Raw genomic sequence first — 27,514 nt, 5'->3', positions numbered from 1 at the left:
ACACACTTTCAGTTATTTGACACGCCAAGGCCTGATTTTCAGCATCACTGATTGACCAGTCACACAAACACAAGTCACTAACCCCCTGAGCCACTGATGCTGACTGATTCCATGGTGGGTTTTTTGGACATTTATTTTTCAGTCTTGTTGGTTCAGGAGAACAGCATCTGGACATGAGTATTTTCCCCACAGCACTTTTCCAGGGACAGTCATTTCTCCTAATTATGGACCGCAGCTAACCATCTCACGCTCATACAGGCAGCTTTCATCTGCTTTGGTGGGTCATCTGGTCACTGAGCAGGTATCTTTGCTATGATTATTCACAGTCATTGTGTCAGAGATGTAACGTGAAGTCCACTTTTCTCTGAAGGCACGAGTGGCTCAGCGACCTGTCGAGCGGTTTCAACAGCTCATTCGTTTCTATTTGGAAAAGGTAATGTAACTTTGAACTAACTATCGCTCAACAAGGTCATGGTGGGCATGAAATCACAGGTTCAAGATAAAGTCGACATTAAATCGGCTTTTTAAAGAACTTAGGGGCGTGTCTTTATGCAAATTTATACCAACATCCATTCACAAGGTGTGGGATTTATCAACATATGTCGAGTGATGAACGAGAAATAACAGCTTGTGCCTAAAAAGGTGGATTATGCTCAATCTGGCAACACTAGTTAGTGTGTGTGTATATACATGCTTTGTTGGAGAGTTCAGAGAAACGGTGTGGTTTTGTTGCCATCATTTATATCCAGAATAACCAGCCTGGAAAATGAGTAATCTTAAGAACATGAGCATGAACCACGAGCGATGATGTCACAGTGATTATGATAGAAGCAGATCATTACATGACAAGACAGATTTAAAAAAAGAAAGAAAAGAAGACAGGAGGCGAGGTTTCTGTCGGCCTAAACCCCTACATGCTTTATTTCAGTTCTAGGTGGCGTCGAGCTCGAGAGCCGGACGAGGAAAAATACACACAGCGCCAAACGCAAACCAGGCTCCGCCCACACATGCTTGCACACAAGACACACACATTCTCTCTTTTACACACACACGCGCATTCACTCACTCACGCATGGGTCAGGGCCTGTGAATGGAAAAGGCTTTAAATTATCAGAATATGAGTCGATCACTGAGCAAATAGAAAATGTTTTATGATATAGTAAGAAGAAAAACAAACAAACAAAAAAAAATTGAACCAAAAAAAAAAAAAAAAAAAAGCTGTAAAATATCATAGTTTACAATAATTCTTCACATTCAAAGGCTTTACATTTCAAAAAACATACACAGCAAGGCCCTCGAACGTGACTTCAATCCAAATATGATTCTCATATATTAGAATTTAAATAACACAGAGTAGCCGGGCCCCCGGAACGGAGAAGGGCCCAAATAACCTTATACAAGAATAAAAATACAAAACCCGGATCCAAGAGTCGCCTCGCTGCACACTCGCCTCCAAGTTCAATATTACATCAACTATACATCACAGTCATCAGTTACCAACCAGGAAGAGGAGGCACACACACACACACTCGCTCATCTCCTTCCTGTTAAAAACGCCCAAGTGAAAGAATGTGCTCACATACACACTCTCAAGCATCCAATCATATCCACACACACACACACACACACACACACACCTCTGCTCATGTCTCCACTCAGGAACACACACAGTCAATATCCCATTGCAGACGATTTGAAGGAAAAAACAAAACAAAAAACGAAAAAAATAAGAACTGAAAATCAGTCGCGCTATTGGCTCAGGGCCTTGTGGGAGGAGGGGCGAGGTGATGGATCACCATTAGGAGAACTACATTACCCATAGTTCTGCAGTGAGGAGATGATTGCAATGGTTTCCTGTCTGTTTTTTTCTTTTTTTTTTCCTTTTGTTCAGTTTTTTTTTTGGATTTTGGGAGGGAGGGGAGAAAACAAAAACAAACAAACAAAAAAAAAAAAAAAAACACAAAACCACCACATCCTCCAATCAGATCAGCTAGACCAGCTACTGCGGCCAATCAGGGCAAAGGACCCGCCTTAACTCTATATGCAGACCAATCAGACAGACAGGACACGCCCCCTGCGTTAAGATCCAAGAAGGAAGGAGAGAGAGCGACAGACAGATAGAGAGAGAGAGTTAAAGAGACGGAGGTGTGTCTGTTCTGTGATTGGTCGAAGGGGTGCTGGGGGGCGTGGCCGTAGGGGAAAGCTCCTATACGCTGGGGTTCTGTTGTTTGTGGTAGATCTTCCTCCACACTTCTTGGATCTTCTTGCACCATTTGTCAGCGTTGCCACTCGGGTCCATCAGGTAGTAGGTCCGGTTCGGCTGAAACGTTAAAGTCACAATGAGCGCAAGGTAGTGAGAAAAGGACGAGCTCACAATCTCACAATCTACACGTCTGATCTCTATCGCATGTCTACGGTCAAGGAAAGGCCAGATCCTGAAGTAATGAGACATGATGATGATGATGATGTATGGACTCTAAATAAGAACTACATGTAGCCTAATCATGTGTTTGTCTTTAAGTGGCCAGAAATCATTCTACAGAATGAAAGAGAGACATAAAGAAGGTAAAGGGGAGAGAGAGAGAGAGATACACAGAGAGAGGCAGAGACAGAAGTACAAAAGACAGAGCAAGAAAAAAGAACAAGGATGCAGAAAGAAGTAGAAAGAAAAAGATCGTAAGGCAGAAAAAGTGACAAAGACAGACAGAAAAGGAGAATGAGAAAGAAGGAGAGAAGGAGGGAGAAAGAAAGATAAGGATGAAAAAGGACAGAAAAAGGGAATTTAGGAGAGAATGAGAAAAAGAAAACAAAAAACAAACATATAAAGAGATGTTAGAGAGACAGAAAGTAAGTGAGTGTGTCTATTTACCGTGTGGACGAAGAAGGTTTTGAAGTTCTTGGCTTCTGGCCGCAGCTCTGGTGACCAGGGGATCTCCCCCTTCAGGACCTTATTCACCGGATCAACATAGTACAGATGAGGACCTTCAGTCAGGAGCAACTGCCTGCGCCGTGCAAACAGACCCTACACACACACACACACACAGTTCATTATTCATCATCATGTAAGACACACTACATTAACACTTTATATCACTAAAGCACTCACCTTGCGCTTGTCGACTGGGCCCATCTTCAGGATGAGGTTATTCTCCACAAACGGGTGCCTGCAAATCACACACACAGACACATACACACCAGTGAGGCTCTCTAAAATATTTATAGTGCATACACTGACAAATTACACAGCATGCCTGCTTGCATGTTTGATATGTGTGTGTGTGTACCACGGGTTTGCGATGCTTTGCTTGTCCAGCAGTAGGCGCTTCTCCTCTTCACTGAACTGTAAGTCCAGCTCCATGCTGTTGCTGTCCAGCTCATGAACATGGATGAACTGATCCACGCTGGGGGCAGGGTTATAGATGGGAAGTGGACTTTCTGACGGTTCGGCCAATGAGGGCGAGGGGCCGGGCTGTGCCACCTGCATACTGCTGAACTGGCTTAAGAGGTCATCATACTGAGAGACAGAGAGAGAGAGAGAGAGATGGAGACAGACACAAAGAGAGAGAGGGAGAGAAAGAGACAGAGAGACAGAGACAGCGAGAGAGAGAGAGAGAGAGAGAGAGAGAGAGAGGGAGGAAGGGACGGAGGGGGAGAGGGAGGGGAGAAAGAGTGAGAGAGGGGGGGGGGTCCGGAGAGAGAGTGAGAGTGAGGGGGGGTTCGGGGAGAGAGAGAGAGAGATTGAAGGGGGGGGGTTCAGAGAGAGAGAGAGAGAGAGAGAGGATTCAGAGAGTGATTAAGAGTTTAAGGACAGGAACAGTTTGAGTCCATGAGGGTCCTATATGTTAATTGTTGGGACACTGGTGTATGTCCTAAAGTGAGTGTGCGTGTGTGAGTCTGTGCGCAAGTGTGTGTGAGAGTGTGTGCGTGCATGTGTGTGAGTGTGTGCGTGTGTGAGAGAGTGAGTGTGTGTGTTTACATTCCCATAGCAGTCCTCATCATCCTCAGACATGGCGGGCAGGTAGGGGGTAAGCTTGGGCGGAGTCTGCAGGTGCAAGTCGTCCCAGCTGATCGACTCAAAGAAAGGGTGGGATTTCAGCGGCTCATACCCGCCCATTTCCTCACAGCCAATCCGCTTGCAAGGATCCAACAACTGTCATGTTTTATGGACAAAAAAAACCGTCTATCAGCCATTCCCATATTAAGACCAAAAAAAAACCCATTTGTGAAAGTTGTTGTTTTCTTGCTAATTGCTCAGCTTTACTGGAGCAGCAGGTCACTGGTGTATTTCCTGTAAGTGTAACTCTGAGACACAGAAAAATGGAAATAAACACAAGACACTCACCAGAAGCTGTTCCACGAGATTCTTGGCTTTGGGGAAGAATTTCTCAGGAAACTCGTACTCTAATTTAATAATCTTCTGGAATATAAGATACTCATTTCTGTAAGAGAAGATTGTGTATTATGAAACTAGCCATGTTCCTGAGTATCCTGAAGAGCTTCAACAGAGGGGGAAAAAACCTCAATAATAAAAACAGCTAGCAAGCAACTTCACTATGGTTTATTTTCTCTGTATTCTCTAATCCCTTCAACAAGCAGTGGATCTGTTAGAAATGTGATCAACTAGCTGGTAGGATGAAGCCTGAATAGTTTCTTTTCTTCATGTTCGCAAGACATCAGTTAGCCATCCTGCTTCTGGTTTGACTTATTTGTGATCGGTTCAAAATTCATTCAAATACATAATCAACTCCCTATTCAAAAGAGAAGAATCGCAAAGTTTTGATGTTGATTCTTTTTGGTAATCCATTTTAGATTGGAGTCACTTCTCTTTTTTTTGGTAATATTTTTTGCGGGGAATCGACTCTTTTTTGGGGGGGAAATAGACTTGCTTTGGGGAACCAATTTTTTGGGGGGAGGGGAGTAGATTCTTGTCTTAGGGAATCAATTCAATTCAAATAAAAAATTTTTGGGGGGGGGGGTCAACCCTCGGTTTGGGTAATCGACTCTTTTTTGGGGGGGGGGGGGGTCGATTCTAGTTTCGGGTAATCGACATTTTTTTTGGTGGATTCGACTTGTTTTTGGTCATCTTTTTTTGCGGGGATTCGACTCTTTCTACGGAATCGACTCTTTTGGGGGGGGGGTAGGCTCTTGCTTTGGGGAATCAACTCTTTTTTTGGGGGTGGGAGGTGGGTAGGCTCTTGCTTTGGGGAATCAACTCTTTTTTGGGGGGGGGTCAACTCTTTTTAGGGGTAAATAGATTCTTGTTTTAGGGAATCAATTCTTTTTTGGGGGGAATCGACCCTTGTTTTGTGGAATTGACTCTTTTGGGGGGAAAGCAACTCTCGGTTTGGGGAATCGACTCTTTTTTGGAGAATTGACTCTTGTTTTGGGAAGGGGGATATGGGGGGGGTTTGGGGAGTCTGACTTCAGGCTCCGTCAATGTGAACCAAAAGAAATTTGTTAAACTGATGACTCTATGGTATACTGCCTATGCTCTGACAGAGCTTGAATTGGAATCGAGACAGGGAATTGAATCCTTTGGGAATCTGCTCCAGAAACAGTTGATTCCTGGGCTGAAAAGCAAGTCAGTCCCCAAAGCTTTAGAGTCGAATCTACACACCAAAAGTGATTCATATTACTGACTCACACATCTACACACCAAAACCGGACTGAAATTCTGAAATAAATATACTTGAGAATGTAGAAATTGATCTGCTGAGTTCATCACACACTCACCCTGCTCTGAATGGTGGTAACCCGGCAACCAGCTGGTATATGATGCAGCCTAACGCCCAGAGATCCGAACTGATGAAAGAACGTGAAGTGTAGACATAAACGTTGTGTAATGTTCAACAGACAGTTTTGACAGAGGCGCAGTGTGTGAAACCATGTTGTAATTACGTGCTTACCTCTTACAGGCAGATTTCTCTGTCAGTAACTCTGGGGAGACGTACTGAGCCGTACCAACAAATGAATTCGCTCGAGCTGTGAACGAAAGCCGTGAATAAAATATTAACAGTAAGTGGTAAAGCTGTGAACTGATGTCTGACACGGGAAAGTCTTAGTGGTTTCTTGGTAACCGAACTGTTATAACGCAACTGAGAACAACTTCTTCTGTGGATGTTTCACAGCACAATAATCACATTATTACACCAAGCTAAACTGAATGACTTTAAAAAGATGTGTAATAGCTTATTTGCTGTTATTAATTGTGTGTATATGGGTATGTGTGTGTCTTACCCTGCCTACTGTCAGAGGAAAGCTGTTTGGCTGTGCCGAAGTCTGTGATCTGAATGTGCATGTCTTCGCTGAGCAAAATGTTCTCTGGCTTCAGATCTCTGCAGTTACACACACAGACAGCATTTTCTCACCGTTAAATGCGTGTTTATTTTGATTTACCTCAGTATTATATAACCATCTAGCATGCTACATGTGTCCTTTTGTTGTGAATGTGCTTTAAAACCACAACACACCTGTGGATGATGCCCTTTTGGTGCAGGTACTCGAGCGCGCAGACGATCTCGGCTGAGTAAAACCGCGTGCAGGTCTCGTCGAAGGAACCGATCTTGCGGATGTACTTTAATAACTCGCCGTTCTTGGCATAGCTCAGACCGAAATCTGTCTAGCGCTCAGGAAAGGTTTTACAAAATAACAGCGCATTGATATAAAACCTGTATTTTGATTTTTGCCTTGCAGCTGGAACGAACATCGGTGCTGCGGTTATAGAAAATTAATCACCTTCTGAACCAATCAGATTTGAGAATTTAAGCACCTGAGCTGAACAGTGTGAACATGCGTGTGTGTGTGTGTGTGTGTGTGTGTGTTGGGGGGCATCAAGGATACAGAGCTTCTCCTCATCCTGGAAGGTGAAGTATAGTTTAACGAAGAACGGGTGATCCAGGTTGGACATCACATCCCTCTCTCTCTTCACGTACTGCGCCTTGTTCTCCTTCATGATGTGGCGCTTCTCCAGGATCTTAACTGCACACACACATACTACATTTCCATGGGGAAACTATGGAATAGTTTACATGAACATGATACTTCTCATGTTCTAAGCACGCAACAGAACATGACGGATTTTTTGGTAACCTTTTTACAACAGACACCTTCAGGGCGGAGCTTGAAGGACTCTTAGCCACACCCCCTGAACACTATTAGTTCCATTATCTTATAAAAAAGAGAGTATAATAGGTAGTTGTCTGGTGTTGTACCCTCAAGTTTATATATAGAGGTCAGTATGAATCTTTTACAACTTAAAAAAAATATTTAACTGTTTTAAAAGGTACAGGTAAAGGTCTAGGTTTAAAAAAAAAAAAAAAAAAAAAAACACATATTAAAGGTGCAACTTAGTTCTTGCCTGTGAAAATATAAACCCTTCCCTCTCCCCTACATCTCAGAGTGAAATCTGCAGCACCCAGGGTAATTCTCCTGATAAATTTATTACTGATGAACTTGGATGCAGAATTAGCCTCATTACTCCTGGATGTTGCATCACTTCCTGTGTAACTAAGAGTTCAAGAGGTGGAGTTCCAGGAGTCAGAAAAGAAATCCAGCTAGGCTACTATGACATTTTAAGGGTGTCACCATAGCAACAGGTAAAGGTACACTTCCTGTATAGTACTGTTGACATTAACACCAGTCGTATTTGGATTCTGCTAGCTATAACGACACCGGGAACACGTGAGAACTCCTTACTTGCATATTCCTTCCCCGTCGAGTGTTCTTTCGCCAGGACAACCTAGAGCACAGAAAGACAACAAACACAAAATGAAAATCCTTTATCCAGACTCAATGATTTAATTCCCTCCATCTAGCTATCTATCCATCCTCTCTCACACATGGCATTAGAGTCAAAAGCTGTTGTTATGGAAGGAGAAACAGAAGAGCTTTTCATCATGGCTTAATGACACAGTGAGGATGAGTGGGTATGTCTGTGGGCGGGTATGAGTAAGACAGGAGAAGCAGGTGATTTGAGTGTGTGTGTGCTTCTGTTTTTAAATGAGAATTCTAATAGAACAAGCAGCGGTTCAATATGTAGCAATAACAAAGTCACTGAAGTGATTCCTACCACCAATACCTGCGCAGTGCTGCCAAATACTCCATCCTGATTGGTTAGAAAGTATGAGTTAATTCTGCCTAATGGCACAAGGCACAGCTTTCTATTAATGCGCTCCTACTAATGGGTTATTTCTTTCCGAGGGTGATACTTTTACTTAAAAGAAAAAGGGCTTTTTTTCCACCACAGGAAAGTCTTCAGAAGTCATTCTGCGTATAGAAAACGCAAATCAATGATTTATCATCTTATACACATATCTCTTATGCTCTTCTGAATTTGATGCGGCAGATCATCATGTCTATCAGACAAATTCCTGTATTAACACACACACACACACCACAGCAATGATAAACGAATACAGTACTATCATGTTACCTTCATTCATCAGCAGAGTATTTTGATCCAAAACTATTCAGCTTCTAATCAAATTTTCCACCGAATAAAGAACTAACCCAACCGTACTGTGGGTACGTACTTAAGTCTCGTCACAGAAAGTTACAAGACGTGTCTGACCATTTTCAAGTCTATATATACATAGGGCTGTGTGCAGCTGTGAAGGCCATATATGGGAATGTGGGCGTGTCTTTGAGTCCATATATGGAATGAAGTACAAAAGAAAATCAACATTCGTAAATGCGTACACTGTTCATATTCATGCACGCTCATACTTTTCACAGCCATCACCAGCTAACCTGAGAACAGACACCAGCGTCTGGAGGTTGACCCGAACATCTGAAGGCTGTTTTTAAGCGCGACGTGTTTTAACGTACCGTAGAGAAGGAGCCCTCTCCCAGGATTTTGCCGAATTTGAAATCCTCGGGTCTCTTCTTGCGTGGCTGAGTCGGCTGAGGAGGCGGGGCCTGGCCCTCCATGCTGTTGCCGTGGCGATGGGGTGCTTCCTGCTGACCTCTTACCATGGATGGACACGGGCAGAGACCAGAGGAGTGGAGGGGTACGACATCATACTACACACACACACACACAAAGAAAAAAAGAGACAGAGCGGAGAGTTAATAATCTGGGTGGAACAACTAGAAGAGGACTGGATGATGAAGACTTTCCGCTACAATAAATAAATAAATCAGACTACTGAGAGATCAACAACACACGAGAGACGTGGAGACGTGGTCACAGTATCTCTGTAGCACACTGTTGTTTATTTCTCTGTGACCACTATTACTTCCCCATAACAGCCCTCTCACATATATATATATAGTGTAGTGGTCACAGAGAAATATTATATATATATACACATATATATTTACATATAGCATAAATAATGACATCGTATTTTCTCAATCCTTCGTAGTTACATTTAAGGTTCTGAACAATCAGAATCAAGCCTGACTGCTAATGGAATCTTTTAAGGAAGGGGAAGAGGGTTCTTTCTTAGAAACACGAGTGAATGTTAAGAGGACGCCGCGGTAAACGGAGCTAGCTCCAAAATGTTAATTCTGCATTTGAGCATGAAGGTTATAGTGAGGACTTTGCAAGTGAGAAGCAGGTGTAAAAAATAATCACACGAAGGCAGCTTGACTGACCGAGGTGAGAGTCTGCAGGCTTTTGGTGCCAAGTTAAGTCCTTTTATGTCCCGGGTTCAATTTGAGACCGATCTTCAGCCCCATTCACGAAAATCTTACAATTTTATTTAAGGTAAGTTTGCAGTTTTGCTTCAAAGTTTGTTTCCGCATTTCAGCTGGGTTTTTTTTTGGTGGCATCGTTATCCAACTCCACACAGAATTTTCAATTCTGATTGGTCAGAAGGTTTGTAGAACAGCAGCTCCGCCTCCTCGCACTTGCTTCAACACTTTGTTAAAATCTAATAAACAGATTTTTTTAGTAGAAGTTTTGTTATTAAAGAAAAACTTATAATCACTGATAAAGTGAAGTTTTCTATATCTTCTTCTTCTTTGGGCGTTTCCCTTCAGCGGTCGCCACAGTGAATCATCTCTCTCCACCTATCCCTATCTTCTACATCCTCAACACCCACAAGCTTCATATCCTCATTTATTCCATCCATATACCTCCTCTTTGCCTCCTGCCTGGCAGCTCCATGTCCAACATTCTCCTACCAATATACTCACTCTCCCTCCTCTGGACATGTCCAAACCATCTTAATCTGTCCTCCCTAACTTTGTCCCCCAAACGTCCAACATGAGCTGTCCCTCTGATCTACTCGTTCCTAATCCTGTCCAACCATCTCACTCCCAAAGAAAACTTCAACATCTTCAGCTCTGCTACCTCCAGCTCTGACTCCTGTCTCTTCCTCAGTGACACTGTCTCTAAACCATACAGCATGGCCGGTCTCAACACAGTCTTATACACCTTCCCCTTGATTCTCGCTGATATTTTTCACACAGAACTCCCGACACCTTTCTCCACCCATTCCAACCTGCCTGCACTCGCTTCTTTACCTCTTTCCCACACTCTCCATTACTCTGGACTGTTGAACCCGAGTACTTAAGTGAAGTTTTCTATATGAGGAGATATAAATGTTATTTCACATGGTACTGAGTTTCCTGACACACACAAAAAAGGTCACGACGGAGCAGTTTTGTGCTTTGAGCTTATTAACATCAAGACTGGTAAAGGAGCACAATTTCCACAAGATTGGTGGAATAAACAGAACAAAGACACATTTTCAGAAAAACCATGGCCTTCAGCATCGCTCCACATCGTTGCTGATTATTTTACAGCACACCTCAAAGTGTTTTTTTTTTTATATTCCTTATCAAAATACACCGTCTTGTACGATCTAACACATCCTCACATTCTGGTGATCTGGTGCAAATGGTTTGCAGAGGTGTGTAAAAATTTCAGAATGAAATGAAGTCTGAGGGTGAAACACTGACTCAGTGGTGTAGGTTTGAATACTGGTTTCCGGGGACCTCAAGTCTACCGGGTGGGGCGTTCACGATTCCCAAACATTCCCTTACGATTCCTAGTCAGAAAAGGGACGAATACACTCGTCCTCCTCCTCCCTTTTTTATTTAAATAAGGTATGGTGCTAAATATAGCAAGAGACATAAAAAAAAACGTCCAGGGTTTTCTCTACATCACCGTGATAGTGACATTGACACACAGGAGAGAAACATGACATGATGTTGCACTTCAAGTCAAAAGTCCACTCATTAGCCAGAGGCCTCGCTAACTCCAGCCGCTACAGCTAGAGAGCTAACCAACTAGCTAACCAACTAACTAACTAGCACGTGCAGTCTGGGCTGGGTTTCTCTGAAGTCTCAAAATGGAGAGGAGCGAAATGACGAAGAAGTTTGAAGTTTAATCTGTGTGTGTGTGTGTGTGTGTGTGTGTGTCATGTCAATTAGGCTTAGCTCCTGTAGCTAAGCCCAGAGCCCGGGTTAAGGCGTATACTCCTGATCAGGAACCCGGACTCGGAATAAACGTTATCGGTAAACAAGACAGCATGCATAAATAAGATGCGAGTTATTTTAAAAGATTTAAAAGTTATTACTAGACTTCCATTATCGTTAGATAGAAATCACCCTAAGCTAGCTAGTTGCCGCAATTAGCATCCTAGCGCGCTAAACCTCCCAAATTCATAACACTGGGTAGAATATAAAATGCTTGACACTTAAGGCATATAAAATAATGTACAAAAATATCATATAACCAAATATAAGGCGTAAATAAATTATTGTCACTAAAGTAAAACGACAACACTGCCCCCTATAACAACACTATTATGCTAAAGATGCTAGCTGGTATCTTACAACACTTTTCATTTAACACCCGTATTTGGCTAAACCACGCCTCCGGTTTTAGGCGTTCGTACGCACGAGCTGCCCGTCGATTGGCAGACAGGTAAAAAGACGACCAATCACGGCGTTCCAAACCGGAATAATCGGAATACGGATGCGGGAAAAAAAATGAACAGACCCGACAAGGTTAGCCCCAAAGCAGGCTAAGTTGCCTAGCCGCCGCCGCCGCCGCCGCGGCTCAACCGAAGGCCCCGCAGGAGAAAGGCTGTGTAACGGGCGCGGTACGTGTCGCGCGCACAGGCGGCTTCGAGCCAGCGCCGGGAGCGCAGCGCTGATACTCACCATCTGACTCGTGGCTCTTGCCATGGACGTTTTCCGCCAGTATTTAATCCGGATTAAATAATCACAGAGCCCGCAGTCATGGCCGCCGCTGCGCCTGCATTTCACCGCCGTGACGTCATTCCACAACAACGTTACCGCAGTCACGGAGGTGCGGACGCGGTGGGCTCGCGCGCGCCCTCTACCGCCGAGTTATAAGATAAACACACTCAGGCAGCCGAATACGCGCTGCTGAGTTCTCAACTCTGATTGGTCAGAAAATGTGGATTTTTTTTATAGTGTGATAGTATAGTGGTTAAGGCACTGGACTACTGATCAGAAGGTTGAGAGTTCGAATCCTAGCTTCTCTAAAATGCAATCACCAGGGCCTCTAATTGTTCATCTGTATGAAAATGTAATTTGCTCAGGATAAGGGTGTCTGTAAATTATTATTATTTTTAAACATTTCTGGAAGTAGTGTCCATGTCAGCTTTTCATAATACTCAGATATAAAGATACAGGAAAGTTTTCAGAACATAATTATTTGCACTTTGTTTTTTTTGTCTTACTGATAGTTTCTAGAAGCCATCACAGACAGCACCCTCAGGACAGACATGGTCCCTGGCATAGACTTTCTGGATATAAATGAAGAAAGCACCAAATTAGCTTCTCAGAGGAATTTTAAAAATGGCTTTGGATCAGGACGCATGATCCGTTCCGCATTCACTGATCACCCAGCCTCGGGTCAGATGAGAAAGGGTGTCTGATGATTACAGACTCCCCCAAAAAAACACACAGTGACCCCAGGTTTCCGTCACTGATGATGTGCCCAAGAACATCGCATGGTACTTGACCAAACCAAGAGAAAGCCATGTCTGCTATAACACATCCTCTTTTTATGGAGGAGAACAACTACTAAGGGATGAAAAAATAGAAATTGTAAGTGTTTACAAACTGCTGTGGTATAAGAGGAATAAACCACATGAATTTACAGGAAAATGGGAATTCAACAACAAGGTGAACACCAACAAACACATTTTTAGTGCAAACATACTTTTTTTTATTAAGAAAGAAATATAATTGCATTATAGTACAGGATTCCAGCTGTTTAAAGAGCTGGTAGTGTAAGAGTGATTGAAGACACCAGTCTCTGACTGATCTTCATTCCTAAACACAGCGTGATCAGACAATTGTCCGAATGCTGAATGTCTGTTTTCCTGAAAGACGCTAATTTTATTACGTTTGATACAAGTGGCAGTTTTTGTACTGACAAGAAGACTTGGGGTTGCAAACTGGGAATTCTCTGACCTGACAGTGTGACAGTGTGTGTGTGTGTGTGTGAGGGAGAGAGAGATTACAGACTGATAAAAGGTCAAGAATTTCCAGTTCAACTCAAGAGTCTAAAACAGACTTGCATGACCATTTTCTAGAACTTTCCAGATCTGCCTTGTGTGTTAATTCATTACCTCTGTCTCACTCCTCAGGCTGAAAATCAGCACATCATTCTCTGTGATGCACCAGCGACACACACTCCATCCTGTACCTTACACATTCCATAAACACGGTTTTTCTTCACCACTCTTCCCAGTCACTGAATCTAAAAGCCGCTCTGCTCAAGCTCTAGCAGTTTGGGACGCACACAGACACTTGTGTTTGCATTTCAGCATGACTCCTTTTCTTCACTTCTGCTTCTCTTTTATCACATCTTCAGACTCTTCTTCCTCTTCTTCTTCTTCAGATTCCTCCTCCTCTTCCTCTTCTTCTTTAGATTCCTCCTCCTCTTCTTCTTCAGACGCCTCGCCACTTTCAATGTCGTCTTCTTCCACTCTATGTGTGCAAAACATTGAGAAAATGAGCATCGTGTACAAGAATCACAACAGAAACCATAAAAACAATCATATTATTAAGAGCAAGTGAAACACCGAAGCAGTTGCCAACAAACTCGAACCGAAGGGCAGAGTAAGCATTTGAACACAGTAAGTGAATAGTAACGTGTTTCTTCCTACCGGAGAGGTCTGTTGAGGTTCATACACTCTCTCCCCGAGTCCACATCAAAAGGATCTGTGACAAAACACACACACACGCAAATATTAAACACCTGCATCAACTTGTGCTTTATTTTACTGCTCATTTTGCCAGATGAACCTATCCTGAGCAGAACATTTCCCAGAAGGCACTGCGCTCTGCCATGGTCCTTTTCAAAATTGCAAATATTAAAAGGTATTAAAAGTAGGGCTGCACGATTATGACAAAAATCATAATTGTCGATTATTCTCTTGAAATTGTAATTGCGATTGTTAATTACGATTATCACAATTTACATTAAATGGTGTTTTGAATAGTTTTATATCATTGTTTGAAGCAACTGCATGCCATATTTCATAACATATAAATATTTTTTATTTTGGTGACTTTTCTATCCAATTTCTTTGAGGGTGGAATAATCAGAGAGTATCTCAGAGACTTGATGGTCAGTTACCATACTAGTATTTCTAGTGCTGAGAATTCCTTTATCAATAGACAGAACAGCTGAATGATGGAGTCTGTTCTGGTCCATTGTTCACCTAAGTCATGTCTGTATTTTAACTAAAATACTGCATTAGAAAGTCATGAGGTTCAGACTGTAATGTCTTGGCGCTTTAACAGTTTAGATTTTATTTAGATCTATCTTTAGGCTGATTTCATTTAAGGCTTTTGTAGGTCTTGGGTATGGAATAATATTCAAAAGGGTCCTATATGTCAGGAGTTTTCAGAATCAAAGACAGTGGGCCTCCTTTTTCACACAACATACATTTGTTAGCCGACTTTTATCAACTGTGTTAACATTAAATATTAGAAGTTAGTCTACTATCTCAATAATAAGATTGTTGTATTTTCTGACTTTTTTTTTTATTGCTGTCACGGTCAAGGGCTGTAAGGTATTTTAGTCACGGGGTGCGAAGCGGCGTATTTATTCGCCCCTCACAACGTAACGCAATAAACATCCCTTAAACACACAGAATAATGTAAGTAGATTTTTTTTTGTAATCACAGCTTTGAACGATTACGTAATCGTGGCATCTATAATCATAATCGAAATTAGAAAATCGATTAATTGTGCAGCCCTAATTGAAAGTACATCACAGTAAAGTTTGTGCTCTTCTGAGTTATGAGGTAAAGTGTGTTGCGGGGGAAATCCTTAATGGACCATGATGAAAAGCCTTACCTAACTCTTCCTCCTCTGAGGGAGTGGAGGTGAGGTACTCTTTCTCCACCGTGAGCAGCTCCTCCTCTGATTTGCAGGTGGCGTACTGCTGTAGAAGTGTTTTATTCAGCTCGAGGAAACCCAAACCCCACTTAAACTTCCTTAGCAGGAGCACAGCCAGGTCCTGAAAACCTAACACACACGCACACACACACACACAATGTTAGCATTTAAAGCTCATCTTCTAGCCTTTATCTGCATCACTTTGATTGACAGGTGAGGTGTTGTGTGTAGCAACAAAACGACTAGAGTCAGTACCTATCCACGTTTAGGATAATATAGCTAGTGAGTGTATTATATATGGTGCAATTACGGAATTTTAAGAAAAGAGTATTGTGACGTAAGGATTATAAAACAAAGGGGAGTATGATCCTCTAGGACAATAAACAATGAGCAGTTGATTACCTACAATGCTGAAGGTGGCTGCGTAGGCCTCAACACAGCTCAGCTTGCACGGCTTGCCATAGTTCACGGGATTTGCCGCCACCAAATAAGGCAGCAGCCGCGGGTGTGAGCCAATCATCTTGCTGAAAGGCGTGTCCTCCAGCCGCGCCCACGAACAGTCGATCACCGCAATTCCGCCCTCGGCAACAATCTCCCTGATAAGGCACAGATCAGTTTAGTGAACATGATATTCTTGTAGGATGAATCTGGCACAAAGCAAGTGGTTCATGGCGGTGTTTAGTGATGGGTTCCACTAGAGCTCACCTGTCAGCTGGTGTAACGTATTTGGTGCCCATGGGGCTGAGGACGAGGCCGTTAAAGCGCTGGTTGAGTCGGAGGCAGCGCACCAGGCCTTTCCGTGCCAGTTTGCGTCCGGTACAGCGCTTCGGGTCGCAGTGACCCAGTTCCCACATGGCCAGAGGACACGGCAACTTCACACACACTGCCGCCTCTTCGGACTCTGCACTTTTACTCGCTGAAACACACACACACACACACTTTTTACTACATTTGTAAGCTATTTTCATTCACTTAAATGCTAAATAACACCATGACAAGCCTGAGAAGAAAATTTAATTTACACTTTACTTAATGCTTTTGGATCACACAATTATATATTTTTTTTACCGCGGAAGTGACAGAATTCAGACCGATTATCGGTAAGAATCCGTATCACAAAGCTCGATATCACGATAATGATTAATGAGCAAAATATTGTACAGACCTCACACATCACTGACACACAAGCGGCTCGTGCGCGCGCGCACACACACAGACACACACACACACCTTCCAAAGCCTCCTGCATTTCTTCTGTGAAAGTTTCCAGAGACTTTCCTTTCATTTTGTGTCTCTTGTCTTTGCCTCTGTTGGCTTGTCGCTCGGCCTGAAACTGTTTTTTGCGCCCCATTGCTAACACTAACCTCACGAGACGGTTACACTACACGGTTATTAGATTAACTTTTCCTAATGATGCACTAACGCTCATACAATAACGGTGTTCAATTTTATTACAAATGAAATCTGTCACGTTTCCGTCTCCCAACACGCTAAGAAATGTCAGCTAACAGATTTAAACCACTTGACGTGACGTAACATGCTAACATGCTACTCTCTCCGAGACGCTCGCCTTACAGCAGGAATACCCGGATGTGAGCCAGGATTCTGATTGGTCCGCAAAATCAGGACCTCTATGTGGTTACAAAAAATGTCCTGAAAATTTGACACGCAGTATAAACGCACAAACGGGTCATTATTATGTTATGATTATCATTAATATAAATGTTAATAATATCGATTGTTGGAAATAGTAATCTGTTTTGAATTTCATCAAAGCAGAGGGCCAATTGATGCTTCCTTCACATTTTGTCGGATTTATTGTGACTACGTGTTTTCGAGTTGCCCGTAGTGGAAACAATTTCGTTATACGTGTTATTATTTCAAATACGAATTACTTTTAGTACTTTATATATATTATATGAATTCTTACAATAGGGTAAGATTTAGAATGATTAATTCAATTCAGTTTAAACTCCAATGTGTAAGAATCCCCCCATAACTCTGCTGTAACACTTCAGTTGAACGAAACTCCACAACACTGTTTAACGTTTCTTCACCATGATAATGAAGGCACCTTCGGGTCACATGATTAAAACAACCTTCAATATGGCGACACGCGCTTGAAAACAGATGCGGAAGCCCTGTAAATCATGTAGATAGATTGATTGATTGATTAATTTGGTTAATTTAATTAAAACAAACAACATTCCGGAAGTTATGATTAACGTGTTTATTCGACAACATTTGCCGTTGCTGGCATGCTTTGGTAAGTCCTTTGTAATGACACTATATAGCGGTTTTGTGTCTGTGTTTATTATTGATAAGGGTGTTGGATCTTGTCAATAATAACAACAACAACAATAATAATAATAATAACACTACTTTGTTTCAGTGGCACTAGTGGTGGGTGGGAAGATGAAAATAGTGGAGGAACCAAATACCTTTGGGTGAGTTGATTGACCATAACTAAGCATGATCGATAAATGTATGTCACGTGACCAGCTACTCATTTACATACAAAGGTAAATGATTAAAAAAATACAAGGGTGTAATTTGCATATGCAGCTGTGCATGGGTCACTTGGATACCCTAAACCTCTCCCTTGTGGAAAGCCTTCCCAGAAGAGTTGAAGCTGTTATAGCTGTAAAGGGCGGAACAACTCCATATTACATTCATGTGCATGTAATGACAGACAGATGTCTCAAAACTTTTGGAAATATAGTGTATAAAATCATGACTCTTATAAATCTCTCTCTCTCTCTCTCTCTCTCTCTCTCTCTCAGGTTGAATAATCACCTCCTGTCACAGGGCAGCCAGCTGCAGGCCCGAGTCTCTCCGTCTCCCATCTCCGGTCCTCCTCATCTCTTCCGACTGGCAGGGAAATGCTTCAGCTACACAGAGTCCATGTCAGTAAAGTTCTAACAGTTAAGTCCAGAATAAAAATCTCAGTGGCATTGCGTTGTGGATTTATCTGTTTCTTGTGTGGGTTAGGTACAAGTATGACTTCTGTCCATTCCATAACGTGACACAGCACGAGCAGAGCTTCAGGTGGAACGCCTACAGTGGAATACTGGGGTACACACACACACCCACACACACACACACAAATCTAATTGGAATAGTAAAAATAGCAAAGGGATATATTCCCTTATTTTTTGTTAATAATAATAATAATAATGCGTGTGTGTGTAGGATCTGGCAGGAGTGGGAGATTGAGAATAATACCTTCACAGCCATGTGGATGAGGGAAGGAGACTCCTGTGGGAGCATGAACAGACAGACCAAGGTGTGTGTGTGTGTGTGTGTGTGGAGAGGTCCGTCTATGAACATCACCCTTTGAAACAAACCTAAGCTCAGTTTAGTTTGGAATCAGAAAGACAGTTTACCTGACAGAATGTTCTCTTTCAGGTCATTTTCACGTGCGGGAACAGCAGCAGACTTGCCCGAGTGTCCGAGCCAGAGACGTGTGTGTACTTTCTGACTTTTGAGACACCACTCGTGTGTCACACTCACTCCCTGCTGGGTTTGTTGTTTTTTTTCCTTTCCCATTGTATAAAGCAGGGGGTAAAACACTTGGGGTTGTTTTGGAGCAATGATGGAGCGGAACAAGGTGCAGTTATGTTGTTGGTTAATCTTAATGACTGTGTGTGTGTGTGTGTGTGTAGTGTATCCAGTGCTGAGCGAGAAATTGCAGAAAGAATGGGATGAGATTGAACAGGCTCGATATGAAGAACTCATCACTGAACAGGTGAACACGCGCGCACACAGACACACACACACACACACATTCTTGTCTTAATCCCCCCCTTTTTTGTCTTCAGGGCTACAGCAAAATGCTGAGGGACGTTTTTGAAGAGGCCGGCTTTCTGAAACGAGTTAAACAGCCGGCTCAACAGGAGCAACACACATCCAGTCCTAAACATCAGAACCTGCTAGAGTGCACACAGGTACGAGTGTGTGTGTGTGTGTGTGTTTAATAGTATGTGCTCATGAAAGACACGTGTGTTTGTGTGAACGGAATATAATGAAGTGTGTGTTGACAGGAATTTGAAAAGCAACGTGCTGAAATCGAGCGACTGCGTTCTCTGCTCACCCAACACAACATCTCATACCAAGTGGGCACTGGTGAGACACACACACACACACACACAGTTACAGAATAACACTAAAGATAGCAGCCACAGCTGATAACGGAGTCGATCCCTAACAATGACCTGTAATTTTTGAAATTAATGAAAAAACAAATTTTTCATTAATATTCATGATTCAATGTAAACAAAGGAGCTGATTGGATGTGGTTTTCAAAGGTGCTTGTTAACCTGTTAGTGGGTGGGATATATTAGGCAGCAAGTGAACATTTGGTCCTCAAAGTTGTGTTAGAAGCAGGAAAAATGGACAAGCGTAAGGATTTGAGCTTTGAGTTTGATGAAGGACCAAATTGTGATGGCTAGACCACTGGATCAGAGCATCTCTAAAACTGCAGCTCTTGTGGGGTGTTCCTGGTCCACGGTGGTCAGTATCTATCAAAAGTGGTCCAAGGAAGGAACAGTGGTGACCCGGCGACAGGGTCATGGGCGGTCAAGGCTCATTGATGCACGTGGGGAGTGAAGGCTGACCCGTGTGATCCGATCCAACAGACGAGCTACTGTTGCTCAAACTGCTCAAGTTAATGCTGGTTCTGCTAGAAAGGGGTCAGAATACACAGTGCAGGACGGGTCAGGGCTGTTTTGGCAGCAAAAAGGAGACCAACACAATATTAGGCAGGTGGTAATAATGTTATGCCTGATTGGTGTATGTTATGTAGTGTTATTAAAAGGTGATCTCATGATGATGGTTGACTAATAAAATGAGAAAAAATACATTTTCAAATCTTTATAACTTTTTTTATTTATAAAGATACACTTATATTGCCAAAAGTTTTGGGACACGCCTCCAAATCATTGAATTCAGGGGTTGGGCTCGACCCCTTAGTTCCAGTGAAAGGAACTCTTAATGCTTCAGCTTCATACCAAGACATTTTGGACAATTTCATGCTCCCAACTTTGGGAACAGTTTGGGGATGACCCCTTCCTGTTCCAACATGACTGCACACCAGTGCACAAAGCAAGGTCCATAAAGACATGGAGTGAGTTTGGTGTGGAGGAACTTCACAGAGTCCTGACCTCAACCCCATAGAACACCTTTGGGATGAATTAGAGCGGAGACTGTGAGCCAGACCTTCTAGAGTAAAGGTCAAAAATTCCCATAAACACACTCCTAAACCTTGTGGAAATCCTTCCCAGAAGAGTTGAAGCTGTTATAGCTGTAAAGGGTGGGACAACTCCATATTACATTCATGTTCATGTAAAGGCAGACGTCCCAAAACTTTTGACAGTATAGCGTATTTTAAAATGCGGACTACACAGTTTAATTATTGATAACAACAGTTTTATAAAAAAACAGCTGTGGCTGCTACTAAACAGCGTGTGATGATGAGTACTCGAGTAACACCATTGTCCAGGTCCTGAATTATTAAAAGTACAGCACATGGTTTCTGTGTTCTGTTCCATTGAACATTTATTCAGCGCTTTTTAAGTTTTTACATAATACAAGCTGGGATTTTAATTTTTCTTACGTTACGATCTTCAAGACAGAGATAAACGAGAGGTCGTAACAGAGCTGCTATAACATAAGTGATAACAGGTTCAGTTATCACTGATTTAACATTAAGCCCCGTCTCTTTTGCAGAAAGACCGACCGTCCCTGCGATCGCGCCACAGAACCAGCGCCTCAGGGGTGATGCAGGGATCCTGGATAATCTTTAAAACCTAAAGATTCAAGTTTCCCCTAAAGAATGTGATAATGTGATTTTTAATCGACTGGACAATGCCGATGTAGATGTTTGTATAAGTGTTGAGAAATAAAAACCGCGCACACACACTCCGAACACAAGACTGCAAAATGAAGTGTACGAAAATGTTTATTATTAGACACACGACACATCCTGATGCCCTGTTGTCTTACCTGCTGCTTGGAACGACTTGCCTGCTGCTGAAGAAATAATCTGACATGGATGCTGTACCTGCTGTAATCCTAAAGACTGTCCTGTGTCTGTATCACTGGATTAGCATCAGTTTCAAAAGTTGCAGTAACTGCTTCTACTTAGACCACACCCACCTAGCTTGGAGCTAGCAAATCTAACGCCTATCACTATGTGAAAAGTTTTCAGTTTCAGTAGGTCTACTGAGCGTTGTCCTCTTCACCGGTTTCAACTTCCCACGCCTCCTCCTGCTCGTTCATTTCTCGCGCTCCGATTATCACACCGTTCACCATTTTGTTGCTCACGTCTTCCGTACCTTCGTCCTCGCTCGGCAGATCGTCAAGTTGCCAGGTCACGTTTTTGCGCACGAGCTTCACAACTCGGCTGTTGTTTATTTCCGGGCCGCTCTTAACGGATCTCACCGCTTCCACTTCTGTTTCTATGGTAACCTCTCCCTCGACTGGAATCGTCCCGGTTTCCAGGATCTCCTTCTCTAAACGGATTTCCACCCCGTCTACGTGCGTGTACTCCGCCGTTCGTCTTTCTCCCCGAGCGTCCGAGTTTCTCGTCTGAAAGTACGTCTGGATGTCCGGAAGGAGGATTTTCAGGATGTTAGTTTCCGCTTCAATCTTGGACACGGTGCTGTATTTCTCCCTGATCTCCTCGATGTCGTTCTTGTGCTTCTCTTCGATGGCGTTCCTCTTTTCCTCTATGCCTTCCGTCAGTTGCTCTATCTGTTCCTCACCTTGCCTTTGCATTTCAGAAGCTTCCTTCAGGTGCATCTCCAGCGCCTGCCGTTCCTCGTCTGTCTCTACCACCTCTAGCTTTTTCTGAAGCACGGCCATCATCTTGGCCCAAGCCACGATCTTCTCGTATTTCTTTCCGATCAGCTCTTTCACCGCCGAGACGTAATCGAGAAACTCTTTCTCGAGAGCCTCTGTCCTCTCCTCCTCTTCTTTCAGTCTTCTCTCCTCTCTCTTTTTAGCAATCCAGCTCTCTATCTCTTTCAGCTGCTCCTTCGGGGTTTGGTATGTTCTGCTCAGGACGACGTGAGAAACATCCGCCGTTTGATTCTCTGCAAGCAGTCATGCAACAAACGTGTCAACAAAATGCCCTGAAGCCTGAATAAGCTTAAGGCGGACGTGTATCAGCGATTCAGAGTTATTTTCCTAACACTGATTTAAAAAAAGACATCTGGGATGTTTAAAGATTTCACCTGTAATCACATGTCCGTGTTTCTTTTCCTCCTCCAGCTCCCTCTCTTTCTCTTGCAGAATGACTCGAAGCTCCTGAACCTGCGCGTTCTTCTCCTGCAGCTTCTGTCCCAGTGTCTCCAGCTCCCGGAAACACATTTCCATCTCTCTGGTCATGTGCTCCAAACATTCGTCTCGCTCTTTTGCTAAATTCCGCACGTCCGTGTCTCTGTCTTGTAGCAGCTTCATCATCCTGGTCAGTTCTCCAGACATGCTCTCCAACTCCATAGTTTTATCTTCGAGCTCTTTTTCCTTGTTCTGCAGTAAATTCTTCAACTCTTCAAATGACAGAAAATATGCACTATTTAATTTTAATAAAAAATGTTTATATTTGTCCTGTTATGATCAGGTGCATGCTTACCGAGTACATGGATCGATTCCTGGGTGTCTGTGGCATCCTGTGCCGTGTTCTTGAGTCTTTCTGCAAGGAACAAATAGAGAGTTAGTCGGAAGTTTCAGGCAGGATTACAGGAAAATGTCCTCCGTATGTACTTATCTTAGATCTAGGAACCCAAAATGACTAGCAGGGTCGAGTTTAAATCACTCGTGAGCGTGTGAGCATGCAGACCTTCAACAGAGGTATGAAGTGATGGATATATAGTGTATGTTCGTAATAAAGAACATCATCTCCTAGAGGTCTATAGAATCAGAAGAAACCCTGGTAGTTTCCTGTAGAAACACCTCAGAAATCTTCACCAAGAATCACTTGGAGAACCTTGAGGAACCTGTTGAAGACGCATCATGAGGCTTTGCTTCTAGGAGATGCTCCATGTAGAATTGCACATTATGGTAGGTACCATGGCGATGATCTCTATTGATCAGGAAGCCAGAAACTGTAAAGTCAAGGGATTCCCTTGTGTGTGTGTGGGTTTTTTATCCAGTTGGTATTAAAAGTAAATGGTCAACATCCGGGCTAAACAACAAGGGGAACCAAGAGATCAACAGATTGATGTGACTTTGGGAAGTTCAACCACAAGGTCACACCATAGTATAAACAGCACAAGATTGAGATTCTTTCCAAGAGAATCTTTGTGACCCTCAGAAAGATGGTGCTCTGATGTGTTGCAATGGCCTCCACATGAACCACTATCAGTCTAGATGGAGACCTTCTTCTGCAGGCTCTCAAGAAAACTAATGTGGGAATCAGGAAGTTACACTATATTGCCAAAAGTTTTGGGACGTCTGCCTTTACATGCACATGAATGTAATATGGAGTTGTCTCCTGCCCTTTACAGCTATAACAGCTTCAACTCTTCTGGGAAGGATTTCCACAAGGTTTAGGAGTGTGTTTATGGGAATTTTTGACCATTCCTCTAGAAGCGCATTTGTGAGGTCAGGCACTGATGTTGGACGAGAAGCTCTGGCTCACAGTCTCTGCTTTAATTCATCCCAAAGGTGTTCTATCAGGTTGAGGTCAGGACTCTGTGAAGTTCCTCCACACCAAACTCACTCATCCATGTCTTTATGGACCTTGCTTTGTGCACTGGTGTGCAGTCATGTTGGAACAGGGAGGGGTCATCCCCAAACTGTTCCCACAACGTTGGGAGCATGAAATTGTCCAAAATGTCTTGGTATGAAGCTGAAGCATTAAGAGTTTTCAGTGGAACTTGGAATTTGTTGGAGAAAATATCACCATACTGGTGATAATGGATTGGACGGATTAAATGGAAGGTAGATGGATCTCATCCAACTCCTGATTTAAGCTTAACCTTAAAATAGTAAACCGTAGGTTTTCAGATAGACTTGATCTTGTGTAAATGGCTGCAAATGCACATGGGTCACGTGTGTTGGATCTGTGGACACGTTTTGACACGTTTGTCTACACAGGTGAAATTCCAGTGAAATGAATCCGCCTTTAACGTTTTGGCCCAAATATTATCAATTCACTTTACTAATAAGTCTGCCGTTTTGAATATAACTCTCAACACTGCCTCAGAGCTTATGGCTTAGCAGCTGATAAAATCATTTCCTGGCTCTTAAACATATCTTAACAGGGATAAAAAGTTCACCTGTACTCTGCTGTTCTATTCCTTCCCCTAGATGTTTCTTCTTCTCCTCCTCCAGTTTGTGCTCTTTGTCCTGCAGATGGACTCGAAGCTCCTCGACCACCGCGTCCTTCTCCTGCAGCTTCTGTCCCAGCTGCCTCTTACACGCCTCCAGCTCGCTCAGCACGGTCTTCACATGTTCCTCTTTCTGATTGACCAGTTTACTCATATTCTCCAGGTCTACATCCTTGTACAGCAGGAGACTTGACTTGGTCTTCAGAATTTCGGTCGTGGCTTCCAAATCTCTGGTTTTATCTTGAAGCTCTTTTTCCCGTTGCTGCAGTAATTTCTTTAACTCTAAAGGATGAAGAAAAGAATTACTGGAATTACTGCGGAAGATCTTATTGAAGGAATTTACAGGAATGGATTGATTTTTTAAGACCTGGGTCGGATCAGGTGAATACTCACCAAGTATGAGGACAGATTCTTCCATGTTCATGCTGTCCTTTTCTGTAAGCGTCGGGCCTATTCAAGAAAATGTCATTAATTCAGGTTTGATTCCATCATCATAGGTGTTTTTAAAGCACAGTACTGTTCACTGATTAAAGACTAATGCATGCTCATCCTAATGCGTCATATTTACTTTAATAGCATGTACAAGAACTTATTTGGAGCCCAAGCTACAAAACTGATACGGTGAAGTTTTCTGCAAGAGACATGCATATGTTTTCCCAATTTTCCCATGTTTGTTTGTGGTTCTTCTCATCAGCGCCTCAACTCACTAATGCTCTTGCGCCCGAATCAGCACAAATCCCCGCTCCAAACGCTAAAAAGCACGGATTAAAGTCTATAAAGAGGGGATTAAATCAGGAATGAGATGTTCAGCAAGCCCACAAGGGGTGGGACAGTCGGGTGTCCGCATACTTTCGGTTATATAGTTGTAGTTTGTACAGGTAGCTAGAAATTCTGTTTCTATTTGTGGTGTGAATTATATATATTTAAATATAATCCCCATGATCATAGCCAGTTTATGTTCAATCTATAGCTTGAACTTACTTAGATCAGGTGAAAGTGGCTCCATTCCTAGAGAAAAACAACCAGAAAATGGATTAGAACGTACGAATGTAAACACAGGTGTAAACAGTACCTTCATAACCACTGCAGTGCTGCTGAATTCTTCAATCTGACTGGTTAACACTTTCATGACAGTGCTTTTTTATGTATAAGGTTTATATTAAAGGCTTTATTTGTCACATATACACATCCCAGCTTGTTAGGAAGGTGGGGTCAGAGCGTAGGGTCACCACCTCGATAGAGTATGAGTGTGGTAGTTCCTGGGCGGCTTGAACCCTTAACCTTCTGATCATGTTCACACACAGCGACTTGCCTGGTGTACTTTTCCTAGACGATGTTTAATAGCTGACATGATGTTTTATGTGAGAAGGTCAGTCCGAGGAACACAGGACTGAGTGGTTTGTATGTATGACACGTATGCTGTGCTCACCTGACATATATAAATGGATGGACTTCTCCACCTTGTTGAAGCCAGTAAGCACCTGACAGCTGTAGATCCCCATGTCCTGGGGTGAGATGGATTTCAGGGTCAGAGACACATTTCCTCTACTCAGCTCCCGGGTTAACAGGCTCGCCCGGCCTTCGTAGCCCTTCCCGACGCTCACCTGCCCGTTTCTGTACATGTAAATGCATTCCGTCCCCCGAAACCACCGGACCTCCATGGGCATGGCGCTGGTTTCGGGCGAGAGGTGAGAGGACAGCGTGACATCATCGCCGGGGTAGGCGAACACCCGGTTGTAGCGGCAGATTAGTATGAACATGTCTGTGGGTGAAGAACAGGAAAAAATTAAATGAATGCTTTATAACATTTTATAATGATCTCAATCCACAGAAGCCTAGAACTATACAGTGATTATTGTTTTTCTTTGAATTTCTTGCACGCATTAAGTAGGGTGCCAATAATTCTGCACTACACCCTTGAAGATTATCACTCGGATCAGTTTGTTCCTTCACCTGCTCGTGGCTCGGAGTGGGTGTGGCTAAGTGATTAAAATATAGTCTTTCACTTTATATTAAAAAAAAAATTCTTAAAGAATTAAAAAAAATCACAAAAAGCACAATATTTGCAAAGAGAAAAAATAAAAACAAGTAAAAAAAAATACAATGCATATTTCCTTTTATTCCTATATTGCAGACCTTGAGTGTTTTTTTTTTTAATATAAATTTTGGCAGGAAATTATTTAAGATTTATATACTATTGCAATTCTGTAGTTTTTAATAAATAAAATAAGTATATAAAAAATTTTTTTGAGTAAACGATCGATCTCATCCAGTCGGCATGCTTTGAAACTCCGTCCATAAGCACCTTCACGCTGTTTGATTTGATGCGAAGTAACATAAGGTAGATAAAACCATGCAATAGGATTATTTATTTTATAAAATTACACTACATTACTAAAAAAAAAGTGTGCCTTCAGCTCTTACCTCGTGCTCTGAGCGCCGTCCCAGTGTTCTGCTTCAGAGAACAATCTGTGAACTAACACATATTTATACACACACACACACACACACACACCTTAGGTGCAGACACACCCATCTGTCAGATCTGATCACTGCATACTTCAGGGCTCTGAATCTGCTGCAGGCTACAGCACAGGAAACTCCCTCTGTGAACACAGGGTGCCATTATTATATACATTATTATTATCTATATCTTTATATATGTTATACATATTGTGCATAAATAATGTAATGTAAACACTTGTTTTTCCCAGAAATCTGGCATTAGGGTGGAGCTCTTCCAGCTTAACAGCCATTATTAATGAAAGCATGTTAGTTTACTTCACTGCCTGCTCGGGCTCGGTGCCATGGGAATGTTTGCTTGGGCGTTTCCCCAGACCAT

General features: G+C 42.6%; 4 protein-coding genes across 5 annotated transcripts; 1 reads left to right on the top strand and 3 right to left on the bottom strand.

Annotated features, from left to right (window-relative positions):
• Positions 1–891: 891 nt before the first annotated feature.
• On the bottom strand, positions 892–12,276 carry pdpk1b (3-phosphoinositide dependent protein kinase 1b). The gene is made up of 14 exons (XM_058397483.1): positions 12,118–12,276; positions 8,827–9,021; positions 7,696–7,738; positions 6,841–6,978; positions 6,471–6,615; positions 6,238–6,335; positions 5,907–5,982; positions 5,734–5,802; positions 4,343–4,439; positions 3,977–4,150; positions 3,285–3,514; positions 3,107–3,164; positions 2,870–3,022; positions 892–2,320 (listed from the first exon to the last, which is right to left on the bottom strand). The coding sequence occupies exons 1-14, from the start codon at positions 12,139–12,141 to the stop codon at positions 2,207–2,209; spliced, it is 1,614 nt and encodes a 537-aa protein (XP_058253466.1). The 5' UTR covers positions 12,142–12,276; the 3' UTR covers positions 892–2,206.
• An 881-nt stretch (positions 12,277–13,157) lies between these two features.
• On the bottom strand, positions 13,158–16,928 carry tsr3 (TSR3 ribosome maturation factor). The gene is made up of 6 exons (XM_058389971.1): positions 16,571–16,928; positions 16,046–16,256; positions 15,743–15,936; positions 15,299–15,469; positions 14,100–14,154; positions 13,158–13,920 (listed from the first exon to the last, which is right to left on the bottom strand). The coding sequence occupies exons 1-6, from the start codon at positions 16,689–16,691 to the stop codon at positions 13,773–13,775; spliced, it is 900 nt and encodes a 299-aa protein (XP_058245954.1). The 5' UTR covers positions 16,692–16,928; the 3' UTR covers positions 13,158–13,772.
• A 491-nt stretch (positions 16,929–17,419) lies between these two features.
• On the top strand, positions 17,420–21,281 carry gnptg (N-acetylglucosamine-1-phosphate transferase subunit gamma). The gene is made up of 10 exons (XM_058389983.1): positions 17,420–17,606; positions 17,733–17,787; positions 18,124–18,246; positions 18,332–18,415; positions 18,533–18,626; positions 18,749–18,863; positions 19,006–19,088; positions 19,162–19,287; positions 19,384–19,465; positions 21,068–21,281. The coding sequence occupies exons 1-10, from the start codon at positions 17,558–17,560 to the stop codon at positions 21,142–21,144; spliced, it is 888 nt and encodes a 295-aa protein (XP_058245966.1). The 5' UTR covers positions 17,420–17,557; the 3' UTR covers positions 21,145–21,281.
• On the bottom strand, positions 20,871–27,288 carry LOC131353150 (repetitive organellar protein). Of its 2 annotated transcripts, none has more exons than XM_058389945.1 (8): positions 27,188–27,288; positions 26,102–26,434; positions 25,654–25,680; positions 25,066–25,122; positions 24,622–24,954; positions 22,974–23,033; positions 22,576–22,890; positions 20,871–22,434 (listed from the first exon to the last, which is right to left on the bottom strand). In XM_058389945.1, exons 2-8 carry the CDS (start codon positions 26,430–26,432, stop codon positions 21,560–21,562), a joined length of 1,998 nt encoding a protein of 665 aa, XP_058245928.1. In that variant the 5' UTR covers positions 26,433–26,434; positions 27,188–27,288; the 3' UTR covers positions 20,871–21,559. The 2 variants fall into 2 exon arrangements, with proteins under 2 accessions (XP_058245928.1, XP_058245920.1); XM_058389937.1 differs by having other exon boundaries at positions 27,097–27,248.
• Between the last annotated feature and the right edge of the window lie 226 nt (positions 27,289–27,514).

The sequence above is a fragment of the Hemibagrus wyckioides genome, linkage group LG01, assembly GCF_019097595.1.
Source record: "Hemibagrus wyckioides isolate EC202008001 linkage group LG01, SWU_Hwy_1.0, whole genome shotgun sequence".
Classification (NCBI taxonomy): domain Eukaryota; kingdom Metazoa; phylum Chordata; class Actinopteri; order Siluriformes; family Bagridae; genus Hemibagrus; species Hemibagrus wyckioides.
Note: the sequence above shows the minus strand (reverse complement) of the source record. Positions and strands in the feature narration are given on the sequence as shown.